Consider the following 25576-nt stretch of genomic DNA (forward strand, 5'->3'; position numbering starts at 1 on the left):
GATTGAGATATCCGAAGTCTTCCAGGCTTCGCACGTGACGGACACGTCACTCTGACCATTGTGGCGCATCCACCTACAAACTCACACATCTTAGTGCGCAAGCTAGATCTACACTTACACAAAGAGGCTGCGCGTGGCTAAGAAATATCTGAAGTCCAGGTTTCGCGGGCATGTCACTCTAATCATTACGACGTATCTACGTGTGAGAATATAGATATATAAGACCTGTAAATTTAGGGGGTGTTTGGTTCTTTAGTCGCTCCTAAAATTCATGTCATATCGAATGTTTAGATACTAACACGGAGCATTAAATATAGATTAATTATAAAAATAATTACATAGATGAAGGCTAATTTACGAGACGAATTTTTAAGCCTAATTAATTCGTCATTAGCACACGTTTACTGTAGCACCACGTTGTCAAATCATGGACTAATTAGACTTAAAAGATTCGTTTCGTAAATTAGTCACAAGTTGTACAATTAATTTTATAATCAGTCTATATTTAATACTCTATACCTATACTAAACATTGGACGTGGCTGGAATTTTACCTCGTTACGGAAGAAAAACGCCGTAAGTAACGCGAGTGTGGATCCAGGGATCGAACTCCCACGTCTAGCCACTAGCACACCTGGCCAGCGAGCCAACCAAGCTACGCTCGGTCCTCAATTTTGTCCACCCTCTACTCTCGTTTCTGCGGGCACCCGCCCTTGTCTTTTGCATTTTGTACACCCCAGCAAAAGCTACCCCGGGGCCCACCACCCAACGGGCAAGGCCCAAAGCAGTCGACCACTGCAAAATGCTTTGCCAACCCTCTCCTTCTCCCCTATATACATATAACCACAGTATCAAGATTAAAATAAAATACCTTTCATATACTCTAGCTATAAATCATTTTCTCTTTGAAAAAAAATGTTCGTTGGTTAACATGTGGTCATAAGTGCATGGCCATCCTATCTACAAATGTAGTAAGTATTAATTCATAAGTTGTTATATACTAATATGATAAATCCTTTCTTGATGTCTTTTTCGGCTATGTCTGCCCATTATGTGTTGTGCAACGATCTTCACAACCAATAGTGAAGTTGAGTCCTCACTACTTAGGCCCTGTTTAGATGCGAAAATTTTTAGCTTTTGGCTACTGTAGCACTTTCGTTTGTATTTGGTAAAAATTGTCCAATTACGGACTATTTAGGTTTAAAAGATTCGTCTCGCCAATTACGGGCAAACTATGCAATTAGTTATTCTTTTTACCTACATTTAATGCTCCATGCATGTGCCGCAAGATTTGATGTGACGAAAAATCTTGAAATTTTTTGGATTTTGGGTGGGATCTAAACAGGGCCTTAGATGATCCTTGAATGTTGCGCTTCCTCTTCAAGCCCGAACATCCTTTTGCCTCAACCACACACGATGCTCTGCATGCATGTGGCTGTGTTTTGCACAAGACCAACAACCATCACTACTACAGAAATGAGATCTAGTCCCGGTTGGGAACTAGCTCTACTCCTGGTTTCCCAACCGGGACTAGCAATCCGGGGCTAAAGATCCTTTCAGCTTTAAAAAAAATAATGCCTCCCACCGCTGCGTCCCGTGAGATTCGAACCCAAGACCTCATGCACTGCCTCGCGCGTAGCTTACTACCCCACCTATACAACACATCTAACAATGGAAGGGATGCTTACCAACCGGGACTAAATGGTCTATCTTTAGTCTAGGTTGGTATTACCAACCGAGACTAAAGGTTAGAGGACTTTTAGTCCCGGTTTAGCCGTTGGGCAGGGACCTTTAGTCTCGGTTGGAGACACCAACCGGGACTAAAGGCCTCTCTAGTCTCGGGGGCAAAAAATGTCGAAGCTAATGCCAAATTGGGACATCGTTCTAAAGTCTGTTCTCTAGTAGTGCATGTCATTGTCTATTTCATAGTGTAGTATTATTAATTCATTGTTCTCCTTCGGATAAGATGCTTTTTTTCTCGAATACGCAAAAGATTTGCGTATCATTATAATTAAGAAGAAGAGGGGTTTAACCATATACACGACACGCTTCTAATGAGCGCCCTAGGAGGTCTTACAGTCTGACTGGGCCTTCCTAGCAGACTGTTTTAAACTTCGATATTACATAAAATAAACAACCGAACTATGAGCAACGCGGTAACCTATGGAGCTGTGCGTCTCCGCTAATGGCCATGCGACTCTGCTCCGTCATCCGAGAAGAGCCTTGTACCAATCATCGCAGCGGTCGTCGGGAACAGCTCGTCCAGTGCTTCCACTTCGCTCGGCATCCAGTTCCTTGCGAAAAAGTTGCCGTAAGCTCTCTTGAACGCGGATGAGATTGGACTTGCCGGCGGTGCAAAGCCCATCCTCCGCATGAGGAGCACCTCGCCCTGCTTGGAGATCGGAATGTGTGCCAGCGGCTGAGCGACAATCCGTCTGCTCCGCTTTGGCATGGGTTGCCCTCTGGTTGCCACCTTCTGCCTGGGTGGGCTGGCGATTAGAGGCGGCATTCGCTCGAGCTGCACCTCCTCAGTGAGCCGTGCGAGACGTCGTGCAGCTTCGTGTGGTGTGGGTGTCGCATCGCTGGGGGTGGTGTAACCCTCTGCGACGCGGGGTGCTCCCGCTCGTGGTGGCGTGAGTTGTGGCGGCCCCTACACTGGCGACATTAGAGACAAGTCTGTCGTCCACTGAGCAACCGTCGTCGAGGAACAGGTGTCCACCACCGGTGCCTCAACCTCCTGAGGGGCTGCCGTAGCAGGCAGACACTCAGGTGTTGCTGCTCTCATTGGCCGGCTCCCGACGAGCGAGGCGGCGAGCTCCTCTAGCATCGGGTCAAAAGAGATGACCAATACGGGGGGCCCGCACTCACGCACAGCACCAGCGCCACCGGATCTGGCTCGGGGAAGCCTAGTGCAGCAGTAGAAGTAGGTGCCCTATCAGCGTGGTCGGCAGGCGCACCCATGCCGATCTCCTTTGGCTTAGTCTTGCGTCGCCGATGTTGTCTTCGTCTCCCACCGGCGCCCCCCACGCCCCCCCGTGCGCCCCCCACGGCCCGTCGTCGGATAAGATGCTTGCATAGGGGAAAGAACGAGATTCTATGATTTCGACTTTCGAGCTTAGCTACCAACTAGAGGTCGGAGCCATATCCACATGGCAATTTGGCCCGTTCGGCTTGCTGAATTTTGGCTGAAAACACTGTTCTGGCTGAAATGTTATGAGAGAAAAACATGGTTTCGGCTGAAAAAAGAAGCCGAACAAGCCGGATTTAACGTAAGCCGAACGAGGCCAAATTTATCTCTAAGACCATGATGTCAACTAATAGTTAGCTGTTAAAATTAGTTGGGGGTAGATCCAAATAGGCCCAACTAATTGTGGCAGGCACCCTTCTAACAAATAATGGTATCTTTGGCACAGCTTCTCGCGGCTCCGGCTCCTCTTACACTAGCACTTAGTAGCACTATTCACAAAGAGGCGTTTTTCTCCCTCATAGCAAAATGAACATAGAGCCAGGAGAACTCATAATTTGTTGCTCCTTTGGTGCCGTAGCTCGAAATCAGGGGCTGAATAAAAAGGAGTCTGGCCAAACGAGACCTAAAGATTATAAAAAAGACACTTTTGTCCTTCTACATACCTCTGTCTACATGCTCTACCAATAACCTATACAATGTTATTAAGATACTTATAAACAAAAACATCAATACATTCATCTTTTAGTTCTTAATCCAAAGAATACGCAACCAACTAAATATACTTAGCTAGCTAGCTAGCTAATATCAACTCTACGGTGAGTCCAAAGAGTGCCTTACGGTGGACAAGTGGGCAGTGGCCTGTGCCAGTAGCAATTTGGGGCTATCCCGGCATTGTAGGGCCCACAAGTCAGGATCGCAGGAGGCGAAAGCTCCCTACACTGGCCTGCACGCATACCTAGAACTCCTCTCAGCTCAGAAATAGCAACAGCTCCTTTCCTCTCTCTCGAGGTGTCTCTCCCAAAACGCACGCCCACGCACAGCACAGCACAGCACAGTCGCAGAGCCAGGATAAGGAAACCACCACCAGCGCAGCGCAGCGATGAGAGGAGGAGCGGGGCCCACGGCGGCGTTCATATCCGGCGAGCCGCCTCCAGCCGCCGCGGAGGAGGTGGAGGAGAACTCCGGCGGCGAGGAGGAGGACGAGGAGGCGGTGGTGGGTCAGGACGACGACGACCTGGAGCTGGGGCTCTGCCTCGGCTCCAAGCAGCAGCAGCAGCAGCAGCCGGCGCCGGCGCCGTGCCGGATTCTCACGGCCCGGGACCTGCAGCCGGGGTCCCTGTCGCCGGATTCCTCCGTGTCCTCCTCCTCCCCCGCGGCAGGTGCAGGTGCCGCGGCGCCCAGCAAGAGGGCCAAGGCGGATGCGGCGCCCAACGCCACCACCTCGCCGGGGACGGTCGCTTCTGGCCATCCACAGAGGTGAGCAGCAAGAGCAACTTCCTTTGCACTGCACGCTTCTGCTTCTTCCTTGCCTATGCTGCTATGCAGAACAACAGCTCCAAGCATGCGTCTTTTATTTCTATATAATATCAGGGGGAAAAGTTCAGAACTCTATCAGTATAAGTGCCTCCTCGTCTGCTTGTTGTTAGGATCATAGAATGATGCGTCGCCGTGCATTTGCACCTAATTTGTTCCGAAAAAAGAAACCTTCTTTCTTGTTTATGCACAGACATCTCCTAAGACTAATGTTTTTCCCTGGCGAAGCTGCCTAATTTGCACGGCTTCCGTTATTAAATCTACTTTTTTTTTTTACCATGAGCATCCTGCAATAAAAAGGAGACTTTTAGTTTGTTGCATACTTGCATTGCCCTTCAGATCTGCAACCACCAAAATTTTCTTGACAAGAAAAGTATCCTAGTATCATGTCTTCTTGGTTAAAAAAGAATGCCATTTCCTTGCTTGCCGAGCTACGTACAAGTATGCTTTCAACTAATCGTGACTGCATTTTCCGGTTTGGTAGCAGCTTTGGAGTGGTGGGATGGCCACCCATAAGAACTTTCAGGATGAACAGCCTATTTAACCAGGCCAAAGAAAATGCCTCTGAGGCTGGCACAAAGAAGCCCGCTGCTGAAGCTGACATGCAGGAAGACAAGGAGGAGAGCAAGAAAGGACGGGTCGTTGGTTGGGTGAAGGTGAACATGGAAGGAGATATCATTGGAAGGAAGGTGGATCTCAACGCCCATCGATCCTACAAGACCCTTGCCTCAGCACTTGAACTCATGTTCATGAAGCCGTCCATCGGTCTTTGCACTTCTAGTAAGTCATAATCTGATCTTTTACTTTCACTATATATAGTAGAACCTAGTGCATATTCTGATTATATCAACCTATATGCTGTGGAGCTTTTCTATATTTTGTCCCTTTTTTTCCGATTACCGTCATCAAGTGTACAATTTCTACAAACGGTAACACTGAAATGAATTGAAAACACTGAGTACTGTCCACTTGATGGGTCAATCCGATGCTCTACTGCATCAGGGTCTATGGTGCCGTAGTTATGGCACCGGGGATGTATACTTTTGTATATACTTAGGACGCAATGCTGTTCTAGTATAGTTTCATACGTTTGTGAGGATACCTTTTCTGCTCTCATTTCTGACCCTGATCTCTATTGATCATGAAAATTATCAGGTAGTTCAAAGTCTCTTAAGCTATTGGACAACTCATCGGAGTATCAGCTCACCTATGAGGACAGGGATGGGGACTGGATGCTTGTTGGAGATGTTCCCTGGGAGTAAGTCCCCTGCACTATGTTAGCAATCAGAAGTTGAACAGGAGACCGTTTTTGAAGTGTCATGGAATGGTTCTTTCGGATGGCTTATTGTTTTACTCTGCACTTCCGCAGGATGTTTGTAGGTTCAGTGAAGAGACTCAAGATCATGAGGACTTCAGATGCCAACGGTCTCGGTTAGTTCCTTTTCTCGTACTTCTTCAGCCCAGATATAGTTGAATCCAGAGGTTTAAGGCATGCCGGTTATCCATTGAGAAGCTGGATTTATAGCGCTGTTATTACCTATTAGTCAGCATCATGAATTTTGGTTCTACCATGTTTGACGCCAAAATTTCCAAAAATAAAAACTCTACTGCAGGTCCGCGATTCCAAGGGGCACACAGACCTACAGCAGCTTACACAAGAGGCAGGACTTGAAAACCACCGATGGGTGTTTGGAGCTAGAGAGCTATACCGCTGGTGAAGCTTGAACTGTGTTTGATACACGTAACAGCAGCCCATATCTTTGGCATAGTTGTGAGATTACTTGTGTCTAGTGGAAATAGAAGTATTTTTTTTCTTCTTCCTTTTGGTGCCCTCGTTGAGCTTTTCTCATGGGCTAAGCATAGCCCCCATCTCTTCTGTCCACACTGTTTTTACCTGTGAGGCATGGTCGCCCAAAGTGTCGGTTTTTATCCTTCTGTTTGCTGTAGCAAAAGTATCAGTTCTGTTGTTTCATATTTGTGTTCACATCTGAATTCCCAGTTGCCGCACAGTGTTTGTGCTAATTGCTGTGATCTGCAATGCAACGCCAACCACCCGGGTGTTTGGGGGGACAAAATGTGGACGTTTGAGACCAGTGCAGTGCTGCTGATGGCTCACTTTGCTGTTGTCCGTGGCTGTGCCTGAGAGTGCCTCTGAACCTAACCTCGTGAATGGACAAATCCGACGGCACATTTGAACAGCACCCCCAAAAGCGACGTTACCCCTGCCATGGAGCACGCAGATCGCGTGATCAGCACTGCAAGGGCTTCCTTCTTCAGAAAGTGTCTGGACATGAAAATTCCTGCAAGCACCAGCCAACAGCATGAGCTGCTGATATAGCAGAGGATCACACTCCAGAAATCTTTGCAGCACAACGAGTAGGAAATCTTTGCAGCACAACGAGTAAGAATCATTGTCATCCAGGGTCCCAAACAAATCTCTATGCTCGCAGGCAACAATCCAGAATTGATTGGTCCAAAATCTGAATTTGAAACGCAGAATACACACAGGATAGACAGACTAGTATTTGTGACCACTAGGTGGGTTCACAAGGAAAATGTTTGGAACACAGCAACACGACTGGGACGCCCAGAATACACAAATCATGGATATAGTTTCGTGAAATCAAGTCACTGGAGAGGCCTAAACTCCATCCGGATGAATGCCGAATCCCTCCCTGCTACTCAATCTGCATGCCGTAGGCTGTACCATATTCACCTGTATGATTCGGTGCGTTTGGGCTTGCTTTGGACCACTGCCTCAATCCTGTCGAGAACCTCCGGCGTCAGCAGTGGAATGACATCTAGAGCCTTCATGTTCTCCACGATCTGTTCATGCGGTTTGCCAAATGGGTCAGAGTATTCCTTACCATGTAGACATGCTTGCTTAGAGCAGTAGAGATCCTCTGAAGAACACGAGTTTGGAAAATGTACCTGGCTTTCTTTGGTGGCTCCAGTGATCACAGATGAGACGTTGGGGTTTGATGCACACCAAGCAATTGAGAGTTGAGCTAACGAAACGCCAAGTTCAGCGGCGATAGGTTTTAGCCCATTCACTTTTCGAAGTGTGTCGTCAAGCAGGGACCTATTCGCCAGGTTCTGGAAACCCAAGGCAAGGAACGGATTAGCTATAAAATACTCAGAAGAAATAACAACAAAATAAAGATATGTTAGGTTATACATAACAAACAGATAAAACAGAACTGAAACCAGTAGCTGCTACAAAGTAAAGTTAATTCCTGCAAAGATATGCTAGGTTATACATTGATTATGCAGTGGGCCACCTGTGATCTGCCGATCATGAGCTCATGTCTGATGATTATGATACATTAGCAATGCAGTTGAACACTGGTGTTGCTTAACGAAAATTGGTAATTTTGCTATTTTAGTTGTTATCTCCACAGAAGCAATTGTCGAAGTGGAATTGTAGAATAGAATGTGATACGATGATTCTGGTATGGTTTCTCTTGGCTCTTTGGTTCATTTGGGGGATTGCATCCTGAAAGGTGTTGAGTACTGGCATAATATAAAAGGTTCCCCCAAATACCTTGTAATTGTCTAGGGCAAACCTGCTATCAGCAGGTACATTCCCTTTGCTATATTTGCCGGTTAGTACTCCTGAAGCTAGAGGACTCCATGTAGTCAAACCAATGCCATAGGTGCTGTAAAGTGGCATGAACTCAGACTCAACCTGCAGAAAAGTAGTGTGCTATTAGTTCTTGTAACATAAACTGCATGCATAGGATGATCTGTTTTAGTCTTTTAGACCTTTTTTTCTTGAAATCATTCAAGAGCAAATAGTGTTTATTATCAAACCATGGAATCTCAAATAGAATACATCCGCACAGAGAAGGAATATCACAGACACAAATAAACATGAATGATTCTAGTCACGCAAAATGGCAGTTCCCTACCAGAAAGTCTCTTAGGCATGCAACAAACTGTATCTGAATCACTAGAAACTGAAGGAAAATCATATGGCACCCTCGTTCTAAAATACCATGTTACAATGTTTCAAAAATCATGTATGTAGTATACCTAGAGTTAAGTGTAGCCACAACAATTCAGTTTGAAATTCATCTTTGATGCTGAGATTAAAAAAACAGAAGTGTCACTGTCAACACATGATGAACAGTGCCAGGTTGACTGCTTGTCTATTTTGATTCTTGGCATCTAGGATGAATTTCAAACTGAATTGTTGCGGCTATACTTAACTTTATGTGTACTACATCCATGGTTTTTGTGATGATTTTAAGCTAACAAGGGCGCCAACCCCCCTGGGCACCAAATCTGCACTCAGAGACTGAAATTAAGCAATATCGTATAACACTAAAGGCAAACCTGACTATTTCAAGCTCTTGTTTTAAAAAAAAATTATGCTCACTGAATTTTGACATAAAATGGACATGGAAGATGAGGAATCCAAGTCAAGTTATGAAATAATATAACTGAAGGATGAGGAATATCCCAAGTCAAATGTACCTAAATGCCATGTGCCATGACTGACAAAACATGTAAACTAAGATGTTAGGATACCCTAGGCACTCAAGATGCAGATTGAATCTCCTTTTTTTTTCCTGAATCGAGGCTGTCCCCCATTTCCATTAACAAAAACAGAAATACAAGCAATCGACAGAGAACGGAGTTAGACTAGGAAGCAGACAAGCAAATAAGACGCATGGGAATCCTAAATCAGGAGCTCCTCTGAAAGGTAAACTACATAACTTGCTGTTTCAATTTCTGTAAAAAAAATCATGTTTCATTTGGATCTACCATAGGTAATGCAGTTTAATATCCCAGGCTGCCATAATTATTCAGGTATCGACCAAGAAAAAAACCTTGCAGTAATAGGCTAATAGCTACCCACTACCTTGTACCATTAACCACAGCCAATTGACCAAACTTTTTTTTTGTTTGGTTCCATCCTGAACTTTGTAACACTTCTACATCCTAGCTGCATCACTTCAGTGTAGTAAGAGTTAAAATCAAACTCCAACTTGCCAAGGCAACTTGCATGACTTATAATAATCTTGTGTAGTGAGCTCCTAACCTGGAATGAGCAACCACCGCCGACTAATTGAATGCAACATTGACAGTGATAGGTTGGTGGCTTCAGTTTGATAGTGAGTTCAGACCAATAATAAAATTGCTCGACTAAAACTAAACATCAAGCTGAGTTTCTATTGTTGGGAAAAAAGTCCCTTCCAGTCTTGCACTAAGCTGTCCATAGCATGGTGCTAGACCAAACCTTTCACCATCAGCATTTGCTGTCTTGTGCCTGGGATCCTACATGGCGCAAAGGCATACACGACAATGCATAGCTTTCATCGCTGTCTAGTTTGGTAGCTATACTATTCCTGGAGCTGTAGGTTACATCAAGAAAGATCAGTTTTTTTAAAGAAGTAATTACACTCCTGGATACGAATTGATAATTACATCATACTATCTGCCTATCTGGACGCTGAGAAAGGGGATACGTCATCATCATTGGAACAAACCAATCCTCTCATGAGCAAACGAAGCCAGGTAGGCTGCTGATGGAGAATGCATCTACTTTGCATCATCAGAGAAGGGTATATGTCATCATTAGAACAAACCAATCCTCTCTCATAAGCAAACGAAACCAGGTAGGTCGCTGATGGAGAAAAATAGATCTACTTTGCATCATCAAAGGGAGAATAAATGGCAAGAAGAACCATTATTCCGTGATCCGACCAACACAGACAATGTACGATGCTGACATACCTTCGCAGGAGCCGAAATCGTACAGAACTAGAATTAAACCAAACCTGCCCTTCGCATCCATTTCAACAGTCCTGTGCTCCCGGACATGGAAAAAACTGCCGCCACTGCTCCAGAGTCAAAGATCCGGAGAGTACGGCTAACTGAATAATACTACTATACAATATTGAAGAGAAGTACTAACAGTTTAATTAGGAGGAAGTAATAGGCCATCTGGGATTCGCAAGTGCGGGTGAACAGCGTCGCAAGTACCAAACCAAGGCGTGAAATCCACCTCGGGGATAGGATAGGATTGTATCGTACGGGAGAGAGGTGCCGCCGCAGCAGTGATCTGCGGGCGAATCGGGTTCGAGACTTGGGAGAGAATGAACAGCGATCTAGACCTCACCTTGTGCCTGGAGAAGAGGTTGTACTCCGGCTGCTCGACGATGGGTCCGACGAGGTCGAGGCGGTTGGCGACGGCCCAGGCCTCGGTGATCTGCTGCGCGGACCACTCGGAGGTGCCCCAGTAGAAGGCCCATCCCTGGTCGATGACCCAGTTCATGGCGCGCACCGTCTCCTCGACGGGCGTGGAGGCGTCGGGGCGGTGGCAGTAGACGACGTCGACGTAGTCCATGTCGAGGCGGCGGAGCGAGCCGCGGAGGCCCTCGACGATGTGCTTCCGGGAGAGGCCCTTGTCGTTGGGGCCCTGGCCGCCCCAGAAGAGCTTGGTGGAGATGACGACGTCGGAGCGGCGCCAGCCCAGGTCCCGGATGGCCTGCCCCATGATCTCCTCGGCGCGCCCGTTGGCGTACACCTCGGCGTTGTCGAAGAAGTTAACGCCCACGTCCCGGCAGGCCTGCAGCAGCGCCTTGGCCTCCTTCACGTCCAGCTGGTTGCCGAAGGTCACCCACGCGCCGTACGAGAGCTGGCTCACGCGGAGCCCCGACCGGCCCAGGTTCTTGTACTGCATCCTGCCCTGCCCTTAGCCTTCCTGGTTCCTCGCCTGGCGATCTGCGCGGAGGAGGCGGGGAGGACGAGGGCCCGAGGGGAGACGAAGCGCAACTGAACAAGGCAACGGAGGGGAGGGGAGGGGAGGGGAGGCGAGGCGAGGACGAGGAGGAAGGCTGGAAGGCCGGCTGCGGGCTGCGGCTGCTCATTTCTACTGGACCGGACCTGGACGGCGACACCGCGGTCGGACAGGTGGACCAGGCTGTACGGGGCCCACCTGCCAGCGGCACTTGGGGGGAACCGTTGTCACGTGGTGTGTGTGGGGAGTGGTGTGGTGGTGTGTGGTCCCCCGCCCCCCGATCATTCAGAGAGGCGCGGCCTGCCTGACACTGACATGTGGGGTAGAACGCTCAATGACACTGGAGTCGAGAACGACCCCACGTCCCCGGCGACCAGAGCCTGTTCGGAAGACCATACCATATCGTAAATTATTTATTGCTGGCTGGTTTGGTGTAAGAGAAAAACACTCGGTCTGTTCGCTGGTTGGTTTCTGGGCTGGTTTGGGCTGGCTGGTGCTGGTTTGTTGTGAGAGAAAAACACTGTTGGCTGACTGGTTTGGGCTGGCTGAAACCAACAAACGAACAGGCTGAATATTTCTAACTAAAAATTTACGATCGTTTAAGAACAAGCGAAACGGTAACGACGCCATTGCCGGCCTGCCGGCCGGGCGGCCGCCCTGCGACCGTGACTCCTCGCCCTGGTGGTTTCTGCTGCCGGCGTGTAGCAATCCCTTTTTTTTTTCGACTTGCGTGTAGCAATCCATGGATGCGAGTGAATTGGACCATCTCGTGGAGTGGTACGCTGGTGCTGCCTTCGTCCTATATACCCTTGATTCAAACACCAAGAATCTTATTTAATTCTCTCTTAACACCACTATTACGTATCGCTTAGGAGCACTTGCATGTGCCTGGCATGCTTCCCAGTATAGCATCCAAACATGCCCTAAAAGCATGAAATGAAATTCTATAGTACTCTATCCAATCCATTTTATTAGATATAGGGCCTGTTTGGTATGGCTGTGGGTCCGTCAGTAGTTTTTCTCTCAGAAGCCCTACCAAATACTTTAGAAGGAGAAGTCACTTTTTGGTGAATAAATAGAGGATCTGGACTACTAGAGCCGTTTTTTTTTTTCTGCCAGGAGCCCTACTAAACATGCCCATCGTTTACCATGACACGGTATTTCAAGCTATATTTTAATCATTTCATTTATTTTGTAGTATATTTTTTTATAACTTATGATCATTAGATAGATAGTGTATTTAATTCTAAATCTAACCGTACAAATGTTTTATAATTATATTTAAAAATTGTTGACCTAAATTGATCAAAGATCCTAAAGTTTAAATCTTGTTATGCATATATTGGAACATTGTTCACTAGAGTCAGACAACGCGTTCGGCTGGTATACTCCCGTCTTGTTTCAGCTTATTATCTTTCACAAAACACTATTAAATCATCCAGAACCATCCAAAATCTACTATTCAATGCACCAGCCGAACGCTCTGAAACTCTCTTAAGTTAACTAAATTTGTGTAAAAACACTGATACTTATTATACTAAATACACCGTTCATTCCAAACTACTAGAAGCCATTTTGATTTATCTAGATGCGTAGTTTTTACTGGCCCTATTCGCTTCACTGAAAAGTCATGCTGAAAAGTACTGTTCATTGATTTGTTATGAGAGAAAAATATTATACCATGACTGATAAGTTCAAGCGAACAGAGATGTTTCATAACTGAGTATATCTAGGTATATAATTAAAGCTATGTATATATAGAAAACAAAACGACTTACAATCAGAATGGATAATATTTAGATACTATTAGATTCATAATGATATATTTCCATATTGTTTCTATTTAATCCATTAGCTAGAGCTAAAACGATTGAACTCGAATCAAACATAGGGCCTTGTTTAGATTGCAAATTTTTGCAATCTGGACACTGTAGCACGTTTCGTTTGTATTTGACAAACTTTGTCCGATCATGGACTAACTAGGCTCAAAAGATTCGTCTCGTGATTTGCAACCAAACTGTGCAATTAGTTATTTTTTTATCTATATTTAATGCTCCATGCATGTGTTTCAAAATTGATGTGATGAAAAAAATAAAAAAACTTAGAATTTTGAGATAATCTAAATAAGGCCTAGGATCGCACTTTTTTTTCTAAACGAACCATCAATCACGTTCATGTACGTCAGCGGTGACGGGGCCTTGGAATTGAATGAAAGGATCCAATCCAAATCCAAAGATCCGATGCCCGCGCCGCCCCACGTCATGTGGCTGCGCTTGCGCATGTGATGCGTGGGCTTTTTTTTTTTATCTCTTTGTGTGTGCGCGCGCGCACGTTCAGTGTGACAGTGTCACGCTCGGACCCGGGACCTGGACGGACGGATCTACAGCCTACGAGAGTGAACGACCGTGGATAAGTTAGAAGAATATATTTCTCTCGCACCGAACCATCAGCATCCATGATCGTATACGATCACCGGCCGAACTGGCTGCTACCAGGCGGGTGCTCGGCTGCTCGCATCTGCAGTTCTCCGATGCTGTGTGCTGTCTGTGCACAGTGGCCACGTGTGAGTCGTGACAGATCCAAATCCGATGCGACCACGGACGCGAAGAAGCGAATAGGACGCTGCAGGATCTGGATGCACGCAGCCTAGGCCACTGAACTCGATTTTGGATGGAATCCAGCCCTGAACGTGCCATTCCGATGAGCAGGAGACGTAGCCCGTTCAGCTTACCCTATATTGAGGTTGTTCGACTTATTTTTGCTATCGAAACAGTATTTTTCTTTCACAACAATTCAACCAGAACAGTGTTTTCAGCCAAGATTCAGCAAGTCGAACGAGGCCGCTATAGGGCTGTGTTTGTTTTACTGCTTAGTTGTAGCCTAGTTAAGATGGTAGGTTGGTTAGGCTAAGCCTGGTTCTAGCAAACCAACGTGAGGTTGTTTGGTTGTCTGTACTGTCTAAGTCTGGTTAGCCTCACAGTGTGTTTGGTTGCCTGGTTTATTTTGATAGTCACATTTTCTCTGCATTGGTAAGTTTACCATATTTGAAGGATTTCGTCCTAATGATTTTGGATAAAATCTGTACAAAAATCGAAGCAAACACAAAAAATCCAATGTCACCGTATAGGATCCAAATGATTTTGGATAAAATCTGTACAAAAATCGAAGCAAACACAAAATCATCCAATGTCAGCATGCTCTTCCACGACATGGGTCTGCACCTAAGCAGGTCGAGCAGCAGGGCAAGCACGACGATCACGGCAGAGCTACCGAGTCGCTGTTCGAGTCTCCGTGACAGAGCACGGCCACCACGACGATCGCTGTTCGAGCACGGCAACGGAGCACGGCCACCACAACGAGCGCGACAGACGCTGTTCGAGCACGGCAGAGCACGGCCGCCGACATCTCAAGTCGCAGCCACCGCGCGAGCCCGCCGCCGAGCGCCGCGTCAGTTCGCCGAGCGCCAGCGGAGAAGGGAGTGGTGCGCGGGAAGGGCCGCCGGAGACGCGCGGGGAGTCACCCTCGGTGAGCACGACAGCACCTCGGCGAGCACGACACAGGCAGCAGCAAGGCGAGCAGGAGCTCCGCCACGCGTGACGACGCGCTGCTCTAGGCCCACGCGCCGCTCCACCCGCCGAAGGCCTCCTCCTCCGCCGCCGGGAGCTCCTCGAATCTGGCGCATGTGGTCCTCCGCGTGGTACGGCCTCCGCGCGGGAGGGTGGAGCAGCCTCACCATGGTGGAGCACCTCGACTCCGGCGAGGGTGCTCGCGTTCTTCTCCGGCGACGAGATTTGGCGCGCAGGGGAGGGTGGAGGAGGACGTCCACGCCGCGGCGACTCTCGACGAGGGTGGAGGTCCACGGCGCGAGAGGGTGGAGCAGCCTCACCATGGTGGAGCACCTCGACTCCAACGAGGCTGCTCACATTCTTCTCTGGCGACGAAGAAGCGCGGCGTTGCTCCTGACTGTGCTGCAACTGTACGGGTGCGCAGCTTATTCTCTCACATAACACTATTATCAGTCAAAAGTTCAGTTGTGGATCAGCCGAACACCGGGTTTTTCGTTCATGCTTTTCCATGCACACGACCCACAGCCATGGGCCGAGGGAGCCCCAACACACACCAGCTGTAGTAAAACACACACACTGACACACACACCAGCTGACCTGGTTTACATTACATGTGGTGGTGTCGTGGTGATCTCTTGCCAAATAAGGTGCCGTTTGTTTCTAAATTCTAAAAAAAAAGGGGCCATTTGGAAGGATGAAACGTTTCGAATTCTTGCCTGGAACCCAAGAATCAATGCCAAACAGCTAATTAGTGAAACGTTTTCAGGTAGAAACGGCTCCAAGCGATTTAGGTTTTCATGCCTACGAATGTGAATCGGTAAAAACGTGCTTTCGCAGTGATTCCGATCCTGCAGCCAAATGGTCTAGTGATTCTAATTCGCTGGCCCTGTTTGTTTCACTAAATTTTGGCTTATGCTGATTTGTTATGAGAGGAAAACACTGTTTGCTCATCGAAAAGTACTGCTGAAGTAGTTCAAGCGAACAATGCCACTATCTGAAACATTTCTTTAGATAATCTGAATCTCAAACAATTCTACGAGAATTTAGATCCTACCGACCACGGGATCTAAATAAAGAGGCATACGGTACATGGAATCTGAAAAATGTAGTGGGCGAAAGCGTCCGGAGAATTAACAATAATAGACGTGATGATTGTGTTACCAACAATCTGTCCTGGTAACATCACAGCTCGCCGTGGACAACGATGGCAGCTATATTCCGATGGCCTCAGTGGGACTGGGGAGAAGGGAACAGAGTGACCAAGACAAAGACGAAGCGAAGAAGGCATGTGCTAAGCTAATCCTTGTGCCCTTGTTGGGCCCTCTCCCTCTCCTGTGGGCGTTGCGCGAGGAATGAACCGGTGGGCAGCCTGTGGGCCCTCGCTGCTGCCATTGGTGTGGTGGGCCGTGCCCGTGCCCGTGCCCTTGCCCGTGCCCGTCCTCTAGCCGAGCCTGCCTTATAACGGCCTACTACCTATGCCTATGGCTATGGTATATGGTAGCATTTCCCTTGGCCTCCACTCCACCTCTCCTCTCGACTTCTCTCCTGCGCTGCGCTACCGCCCAGAGGCAGGGGAAGGGGAGGCCTCGCGTTCCCTCCCGATGGCGGCGGCGGCGATCCACCAGTTCGCCGAGTGCATCACCTGCCACGCCTGGAGCCCCGACCAGTCGAGTGAGACAAACGCCCTCCCCCTCCCCCTCCCCCCCGTCCTCCGCTCTAGATCTCCGCTCGTCGGTTCCGATCCCCAGTCGCCGCGCGCATGGCGTAGCTCGTCCGCAGGTTAGCGCGCGTGGGGTTCTCGGGATCGGGTTCCTTAGGGTTTCGGTTCGGTACCGCGCTCTCGCGTCCTCGGGGATCAAATGCTCGCTCTGACTGGCGCCCTAAGGGCTGTTCCGTTGGACACCTTGATATCGGACTATATCGCATCGCCGGGGGGATCAATCCTCCTGCCGTGCTTCTCACCATCCTCGCTTTTCGCTTGCTCGGGCTTGTGGTGCTACCTTGGGTATTTAAATTGCGCTTGGCTTCGATACGATCCAAACCCAAGCCGAAATGTCAGTCGAAACGAAAATTCGAAGGGTTCGGTTCACGGTACCTAGGCGGCTAGTGTTATGCCAGAACATGGCTGCGGAGTGCTACCTCCTGCGCTGGTTTGCACTTATGGGTTATCAATCAATGTGTCTTCATCCATGGACCATCCTGACAACCAGGGCTGGTCTTGGCATCAATGTTCATAAAAAGGTGAAATGGACCGGTGTTTGCTCCAGGTGCCTTCTGGACACACCCTTCCATTTACTTTTTGCCCTCGTATAACCCCATTTTGCTAATAGGGGAGCATGCCAAAATAATACCAGTTCTAAACTAGCCATGATATTTACTTCAATGCCAACGTACTCTTTTAGTATCCTGCAAGTTACTTCAAATGGCTGAGTAAATCAAGTGACCCCTGACTCCTTATACGATGACAATAGTCTTGTAGGGAATTAGATCATGGGATTCATGATTGTATTAAGTATTTAGTTTTTCAAATGGGTGATTAAATCATGTCTTTCCACTACTATCGAGTTGCTTCTGATGTATAGGAGGCTGTCATTTCAATTGTTTGTAAGAAATATACCCCAAAACAGAGGATGGTGTCTGCTTGCAATGGCAAAAGGCCTAGTGGAATTTAAGAACAAAGCATCGCTAGCTTTCTGATTCTGCTAAACATACATGATATTCTGTTTTTTTTAATTGTTATTATTATCTTGCATTTGAACCCATCAAGGAGTTTGATCTTGAATTTGACAGGAAAAAATTTCTTCTCTTTCAGTGATTGCCTTTTGTCCAAACAACCATGAAGTACATATCTACAAATTCTTCACAGATAAGTGGGAGAAACTTCATGTTCTGTCAAAGGTAGATAAACATTCTTTCTGTACCACGGCCTAATTAGAATGCAAATCATTGGCTTATTTCTATTGATATTTTGCAGCATGATCAAATAGTTTCGGGAATAGACTGGAGTAAATCATCCAACAAAATTGTAACAGTTTCACATGATAGAAATTCGTAAGTATACGTCAAAGTGCAGATTTCTAGAAGATTTGTGTTGCTTCTTACTCCGGCAGTCGATATATGGGTGCTTATTTTTTTTTATTTGGCCTCAGATATGTTTGGACACAAGAAGGATCTGATTGGGTACCTACCCTGGTTATTCTAAAGTTAAATCGTGCAGCTTTATGTGTTCAGTGGAGCCCAAAAGGTTAGTTAATTCCCTTCCTATTTCTGTCACATCTGTACATTTTCTCACTCTACTGGTGAAATGAAATGATTATCCAAGTGCACATGCTCTCCTAGTTTTCATTGCATACACAGTATGAGACTTAAGTTTGATGATAGCTCAGACCACACCTAAATTCTGTAATGCTAATATATTTGTCCTGTGATGCAAACATATGAAACCTCAGGTCTAGAGTTTGTGTGCTAAAATCAAGACTCGCGAGACTTTTTTTTTTCTAGAATAGGAAGAAAACATCTCAACCAAACAACTCAGCTGTACCGACATTTCTGGAGCTAGTAATACCAGCTGATTTCTTCGAGCTGGAGCTCTGCCAAACAGGGCGTTAGGTGCCTTAGCTATTCAGATTATCTCAGCACACTTCACACTTTGTTGGAACACCATGCTGTACATGTTGAAAGAATGTAATTACTTGTGAGTTAAACATGTGAAGAAAAAACTTGTTGAGTATGGTTTTTGTTGTTTATTTTTATAAGTAACTATGATCTGTTTCCTTAAATCTCTTTATGTATTGTTTGCAGAAAACAAGTTCGCCGTGGGAAGTGGTGCCAAATCTGTGTGTGTTTGCTACTATGAACAAGAAAACAACTGGTATTTAACCCCAGTTCACCACCCCTCTTTCATCAATTGATTACCATTTTTTGGATGACCTTACAACAACAACAAAGCCTTTCAGTTGGGGTAGGCTAGAGTTGAAACCCAGCAGAAGCAATCAATAATTATCCATTATTCTGTGTTGCATGTCCCAATAAGTGATTGATGAGTCATGATTACGAGTCATTGAGCATGTTTTATATTGATTAGTTCTTATAGTTAGTGTGGTTAATCTGACACTCTTGATACACATCTTTAACTGTCTTATATCCTACACTGTGCTACAGGTGGATTAGCAAGGTTATCAGGAAAAGGCATGAATCTTCTGTCACTAGTCTTGCATGGCATCCAAACAATGTGAGTCTAAAGTAATGAGAGGCTTCAGTAGGAAACTAACAACAAAATCATTTTTGTTGTGTTCTCAATATGTTTTTTGTTGGCACCGTATTCCCGCCATTTATGAGAACCCACATCTATACCATTAAAGATATTGGATGACATGATGCAGTTCTTTTTGTTGTAAATTTTCTCTATATGTACGCCACTATGTAGGAACTGGTATTGTCATGTAGATGCAGGCGCAAGGCCTGTTCCCATTGAATGTGACACTAGTTTGTTTGCTATTGTATTTCTTCAGATATATCTTGCAACAACGTCTACGGATGGTAAATGCAGAGTGTTCTCTACTTTTATCAAGGGTGTAGACAAAAGGTGGAACACATTGGTCTTACATCTATTAGGAATCTAAAATCTTCAAAACGCTTTATTTGTCTCATACCCTTTTTCCACTTCTGACCAGGGGATCACAATCGAGCACTTCAACTGATTCAAAATTCGGAGAGGTATTTTATTAACCCATCCATTTGATATTGTGCCATCTGTTTGATTGTAACTTCAATTTTTATTGACGTTTGTACTTTTGCAATGTTCAGATATGTTTCCCCATTTATCTGTCGCAACACTTACTAAGCATGACATGCAACTGAACATCTTTGAAGGCTAATACTTTTGGCAATAGTAACAAAATTTTCAAGTCTATTGACTATTGACGCACCTATACCATTTACTCTTGAAAAATAACACTCAATCCGTTCATGCACTGAGCTAAGCTTTAAACCTTATGCTAGTCACATAAAACGGGTTCACTACCTTCGACCCTCGACCTGGGTTCGTCGACCCCGACCCAGGTTCACGGGTTCATTTTCGACCCGAAGTGTAAAAATCTCTCGCAAGTAGCGTACCACGTTCTACGACCCCGTACCTCAACCCCGTCGACCCAGAAACTTTGTGACTATGGCTGAGTTATTATTATTTTTGTGGAATGCTTGCTCAGATCCCTTCATTTGTCATAGGCTTAGTGCAAATCATGAGTAGCATATTATTTGTTTTCTTTCCCTGTGGAAGTGAGTATTCATCCTTATAATATTTTTTTCTCCTGTTTGGATGCAGCAAATTGCTCAGCTTGATCTATCATCTACTTGGGTATTTGGTGTAAGGTGGTCACCAAGTGGGAAGACATTGGCCTATGCAGGTTCTTGTTCCTCTACCAAATTGTTATTGAGAGTGTCAAATCTGCATTGTTTCTACGACACCATTTGTTAGCATAACAACCATGCTGTTGCACTGACATGTACGTTGATTACCAGGGCACAACTCCATGGTTTATTTCATCGACGAAGTCGAATCGTCTCCTGCAGCACAAAATTTGGCGCTGCGTGATCTGCCTCTCCGTGATGTGGGTCAGCATTTTCCCTTCTGATACTATTTAATTGCGTGTCGTGATTTCTGTGTTTCATAATGTTGAACAACTGCTCAAACTTTCAGGTTCTTTTTGTCTCTGAGCGCACATTGATTGGTGTCGGATTTGACTGCAATCCTATGATCTTTGCTGCTGATGATACTGGGCTTTGGTAAGCAAAGATCCATATAGCAGCATTTTTCTTATATTGTTTATATTTCATTTCCCTTGTAGTCCTGAAGTGTTCCGAACTGAGTTGTTGCTTCCAGTAGAAACCATGTAAATTGCTATCCATACCTCAAATCTATTAATCCTTCTAACCTCAGTACCCTCGCAAAATATTCCATTGCTCTTTTTTTTTTTACTGAAATCCTATATACAAGTCACTCCGATTTTCACTCATGACATCTAAGCCTTCTTTTCACCATAGCTACACCTTTTGTTATGTAGGAGTTTCATAAGATTCTTGGATGAGAGGAAAGCTGCCCCATCAGCTTCAAAAGCCTCACAGGTCTATATTTTTTTTCTTCCCTATCGTTAATTCATGTAGTGGATGCCTGTCCATATTATACTTACCTTTGTTTTGCTATTATGTGAGGGCGCTATTCACTCTATGTTCATCAAGGATTTACTTTATCCTAAATGGTTAAGTATTAGGTGAACCAATTCCTTTCTTAGTGATGGAGCTTGGTTTGAATTGTTTCGTTGTTTGTTCATACAAGAAATAATGTAAGAGTTGCCAATGGCCAGATGCTCGGATGGCCCCCCTAATTGCTACATATTGCAAGCCCTGCTTGCAAAATTTGGTTGGCTGTCTTATTATGGGTTTCTTTTCAGCCAAGTATAACCTTTATGGTAGTGGTTCTCGGTAAGGCTTTGTTTAGATGTAACTAATCCCAGTCCAGGTGGAATTCTCTGTCATAAAGATTTACATGTAATATATTCCGCGGTGTTTGACCTATTTATTTTGATGCCAAACTGATCTAATTTTTGGTCAGTTAGGAAAATCGGTACTAGGCAGCAAAGGTTGGTCAGTGTGGGGTCTTTTTTTGGCAGCCTGCTGTTATAGCTAGCAATTTACTGCTTATTTGTGTAGTTAAACTCTTGAACATTAAAAGTAATTTAGTTCAGTACCTGAAACTTTGCCAGGAGTACATAATTTAATTAGTTGTATGTATAGTCAGACTGCAATTTAATGGCTATGTATATAATACTGCTGAAGTTCTGATCACTGACAAGCTATGTGACTGAGTTGAACTCACCAAGTCAACATCACTCATGAACTAATAATACTGAAAAAAACAACATTTCAGCTCTCTGAAGCCCTTGGAAAGCTATATGGCCAATCAAAGCAAGGGACTAGTAGCGACACCGTTGAACCGTCAAAACCTCGTGGTGGGGCCCATGAGAATTGCATAACGTACCGTCTTTAACTCCTTGTCTTTGTTTCGGTACTTCCAGTGATGTGCTCTCGTCTCCGACAGACTAATAATTTCTTCATATCGGCAGGTGTATTGTACCCTTGATAAAAGGAAGCGACGGTACTATCAAACGATTCAGCACGTCAGGTTTATAGCTGAGCCTTCCAATTGCTTCCAGCTGTTTTGTTCGAACATGTTTTGACATTACTTGACACACATTTTACAGGATTGGACGGTAAAATCGTGGTATGGGATTTGGAAAATCACGTCAGTATTGCAAAATAGCTCGAGGGAAGGCTTTATTACCAATCAAATCAAGGGAACTTCTGTCATTACCCATCGTACTCAGGGGACCATTCTTGGCAGCAGGGTCCTGCAGGTTTTCAAGATCCAGGGCCAGCCAGGTAGATTGCTTTTTTATTTTGTTGTACCTGTACACAGAAACATTGCCTTAGCGTAGGGACAGCTTGCATCTATCAAGTAGATTCATTTTTGGCGAGTAATTTTGTCCTTTGAATTGAGTCCATATATATTGTGTAACCTGTATAATTTTAGCTAGGTAGGCAATTGACGTGATCCTGCGTTCTTTCTTTCCGATGCCCTGTGTAAAATAACCACACGTGGAATTCATCCGCGAATGCTTTTACTGGGACTTGTGGACACCTCGTTTCTTCTGCTGCTGGTTCTTTGCAGGATGGAAAGACTCGCCTGACGGTTGAAATCTGTGACCAATGTGTAATCTAACAGTAGGGAGGGGCGGGCATGATGCATGAAACCAGGCCCTGCTGATATGTGGCCTGTGGGGACCTGCTCTTCTGGTGGATCCCCATACGCTAACATCCCACCGGGTCGGCCAGTTTTGTTCTAAGATAAGAGAGCAAATCTAGCGGCGGCATCCGTGCAGATCACTTTCTGCTGTTTCGTGGTCACGCAACATGTGGGGCTGTGGTTAGACCGACTAGCTAGGAGACACATGGTGCATATATTGTTCAAATGTCATCTCCTCGGCCCGAATCTGTTAGTCAATACATGGCTGTTCAGTTCGTAGTGTTGTGACTACTTGCTGGATCAACTATGCCATGCTTGTTAGAGGCAAGGAACTGTTTGGTTCTATTAGTACTAGTAGTTAGTAGGTGGGGATGTAAACAGTCTTGCTAATTAGTATTATCAAGTGGAGGTGCTAACAAGTTCATTATAGTTAGTGAAGGGGTGCTAGTAATTCATATACGCCTCGAACTATCCAACTACGTATTAGTAGATGGATCCAAACAGTCTTTTGCCAAAGTTAGTAGTTTTTTTTAGCTATTAGCTAGCTTACTATTAGCACTGGATCTAAGCATATCCTAAAGTGGTGTCAAGCTACGACTACGTGGTTTGTTGTTAAAAATTTGGTTGTTTGGCCATGCCTATGTGCGGCATAGAGAAACAGAAGCGATCACTGAGGAGCTTCGGTAAGCATGGTGACAAATCCAGTAGCCCGTATGCACGTCATGAATGAGCTTGAAACAAGAAGCGATTGAACGATGATCCAAGTCACCCATGCATGGTTTCTCTTTCGGCCCTTTAATTTTTCCCAACATTACATTACATCAGCCAAATGGCAGTACATTGATCTGAATCGACATTTCCATGTATACATATAACATTAGACATGCATGATGAGAGTAGAGTAGATAGACAGAAAAACAACAATGGAGGCATCCATCCACCTCCATTTTCAGATTGGGCTCCCGAATCCAAAGCCCCAGGAGCAGCCAGTGGCAGCAGCAGCAGCGGAGTGGTGGCTGGCCTCCCTGGCGCTCCACCTCCGGACGAGCTCCTTGTACTCCTCCTCCTCCACGATGGCGGCGCCGACCTTGCTCTTCCACGCCTGCTCCGCCTTGGCGAGCTCCATCTCGGCGTCCCTGATGAGCGAGTCCAGGTCCAGGCCCATATCCAGGCTCACGCCCAGCCCCTTCTCGATCTCATTGCTCCTGGCCCAGTACCTGTCCTCCAGCATCGCCAGGAACTCGTCCTCCACCTTCTCCACGTCCGCCGCCGACGCCGCCTCCTCCGACGACAGCTCCATCAACAGGCACGGCTTCTCCTCCTCGTCGTCCACCGTGCCCGGCGGCAGCGGCCGGCTCGACGACCTCGACGACACCCTGCTCTTCTCCATCGTGATGAACCCCGCGCCTTCCTCCTCGTCCACGTCCTCCGCCACGCCGAAGGCCGCCCCGGCCCCGCCGCCGCCGTCCATTTCGGCCACCGAGTTCTCGATGGTGATGAAGCCGCCACGGTCGGAGCGGATGGACGTGGCACGGCGCGCCAACCCGCCGGATGCCGCCGCTGCCGCCACCTGCCGGTTGCGGAGGCAGCTCAGGCCCGGCAGGCAGGAGGCGTAGGAGCCTGCTTTGCCCTTGTTCTTCTTCTCCCTTGCTTGACCTAATTAAGTTACCAACGTTGTTTTTTTCTTCTTCTTCTTCTTTTAAAGCAAATAAGCAGAGTTGCATCGCCTAAACTAGTAGCTATATACAGTATATATGAACATAATGAAGTGCATCAAGCAATTGAGATCATACTCCTATTTATTATGTAGCAATTGATTCCATGTATATATACACATACTTGATCCGTCCTCAAATATAAATGGTTTTGAGTTCCTCTAAGTAACTATTATAAGTTTAACCAAATTTATAGAAAAAAACTATAATATTTACGATAGCAATAATAAGCATAATTAGACACACTATGAAATGTATTATCATAATTTGCATCTTTAATGTGGGAATTTGTTACTACTCTTTGATTCTCTACATGAACTTGGTTCAATTGAGGATGGTCAAAAGCACTAGTATCAAAACTCACTAGAATGAAGAGTTCTTCCTACCATGCATGAACATGGTATGTTTCTATATGATGAACACAACAGGTCATACTTGAAGAGAGCTAGTACAAACTAGCTTCTCATCAGGAAATTAAAGTTCATTCATTTTGATGAAATAATTTGTTTGCCTACCAATATTGCATGTATTTATAATACTATAGGTGTAAATAAAAAGCTTATAACGCATCATCAGACTTTGGTGTCTAGTAACAATCATCACATACCATTGTTAGCAGCCCCATGGTTGTCCTCGTGCTGATCCATCACTCTGCAGTAGATGCTGACGGTGAGCACCGCACCGGCCGCCGCCCCGCCCAGCGGGAAGCTGAGCGCCGCGGCGGCGACCTCGGCGAGGTCGACGGGGAACGCGCCAAGATCCCCGTTATCGGCGGGCGCGTCCAGGAGCGCTGCCCACACGGTGAAGCCCCGCAGCGTGGCGCCGCCGACGGTGAAGTGCTGCAGGAACACCTCGTCGAACGCTGCGGCGCCCCACGCCACCCGGGCCGGCGCCGTGTGCTCTCCCTCGCCGCCCCTGCTCCGCCACCCCACCACCACCCCGCGGCCCTCCGCGGCCGGGGGCAGGCCGGTGACGTGCTGCACCTGCAGGCACACCACGCAGCGCTGGCGCCGCGGGCGGAGGGAGCCCAGCAGCCTGCACTTCCACTGGCCCAACGCGCCCCGGCTCTCGCCGCGGCCGCCGCCACCGTCCGGCGGGGAGCCCCTGGACATGTGCAAGAGGTTGAGCTCCTCTGCCCCAAGTGAGGAGGAGCCATGTTGATGGCGGTGTTGTGGCGGCTTGCCTACCATATCTTGGCAATGGAAGCTACTATACCTTAATTATTCTCACTAGATCACCTGTGTGT

At 46.4% G+C, this 25576-nt stretch overlaps 3 protein-coding genes across 4 annotated transcripts; 2 read left to right on the top strand and 1 right to left on the bottom strand.

The window, feature by feature from the left end:
* Nucleotides 1–3944: 3944 nt before the first annotated feature.
* LOC136464779 (auxin-responsive protein IAA10-like) lies at nt 3945–6472 on the top strand. 2 transcript variants are annotated; one of them, XM_066463731.1, is made up of 5 exons: nt 3945–4443; nt 4985–5280; nt 5656–5758; nt 5870–5931; nt 6114–6472. In XM_066463731.1, the coding sequence occupies exons 1-5, from the start codon at nt 4067–4069 to the stop codon at nt 6170–6172; spliced, it is 897 nt and encodes a 298-aa protein (XP_066319828.1). In that variant the 5' UTR covers nt 3945–4066; the 3' UTR covers nt 6173–6472. The 2 variants fall into 2 exon arrangements, with proteins under 2 accessions (XP_066319828.1, XP_066319829.1); XM_066463732.1 differs by having other exon boundaries at nt 4988–5280.
* Nucleotides 6473–6941: 469 nt separating this feature from the next.
* Nucleotides 6942–11328, bottom strand: LOC136467950 (probable voltage-gated potassium channel subunit beta). The gene is made up of 4 exons (XM_066466795.1): nt 10628–11328; nt 8045–8188; nt 7432–7596; nt 6942–7326 (listed from the first exon to the last, which is right to left on the bottom strand). The coding sequence occupies exons 1-4, from the start codon at nt 11189–11191 to the stop codon at nt 7213–7215; spliced, it is 987 nt and encodes a 328-aa protein (XP_066322892.1). The 5' UTR covers nt 11192–11328; the 3' UTR covers nt 6942–7212.
* A 4995-nt stretch (nt 11329–16323) lies between these two features.
* Nucleotides 16324–22405, top strand: LOC136464781 (actin-related protein 2/3 complex subunit 1B-like). Its single transcript, XM_066463733.1, has 15 exons — nt 16324–16485; nt 17627–17712; nt 17789–17865; nt 17964–18058; nt 18616–18685; nt 18976–19045; nt 19326–19399; nt 19488–19530; nt 20138–20219; nt 20335–20423; nt 20513–20598; nt 20877–20937; nt 21740–21846; nt 21936–21994; nt 22074–22405. Exons 1-15 carry the CDS (start codon nt 16416–16418, stop codon nt 22130–22132), a joined length of 1128 nt encoding a protein of 375 aa, XP_066319830.1. The 5' UTR covers nt 16324–16415; the 3' UTR covers nt 22133–22405.
* The last annotated feature ends 3171 nt before the right edge of the window (nt 22406–25576 follow it).

This window comes from Miscanthus floridulus, chromosome 7 (assembly GCF_019320115.1).
Source record: "Miscanthus floridulus cultivar M001 chromosome 7, ASM1932011v1, whole genome shotgun sequence".
Classification (NCBI taxonomy): domain Eukaryota; kingdom Viridiplantae; phylum Streptophyta; class Magnoliopsida; order Poales; family Poaceae; genus Miscanthus; species Miscanthus floridulus.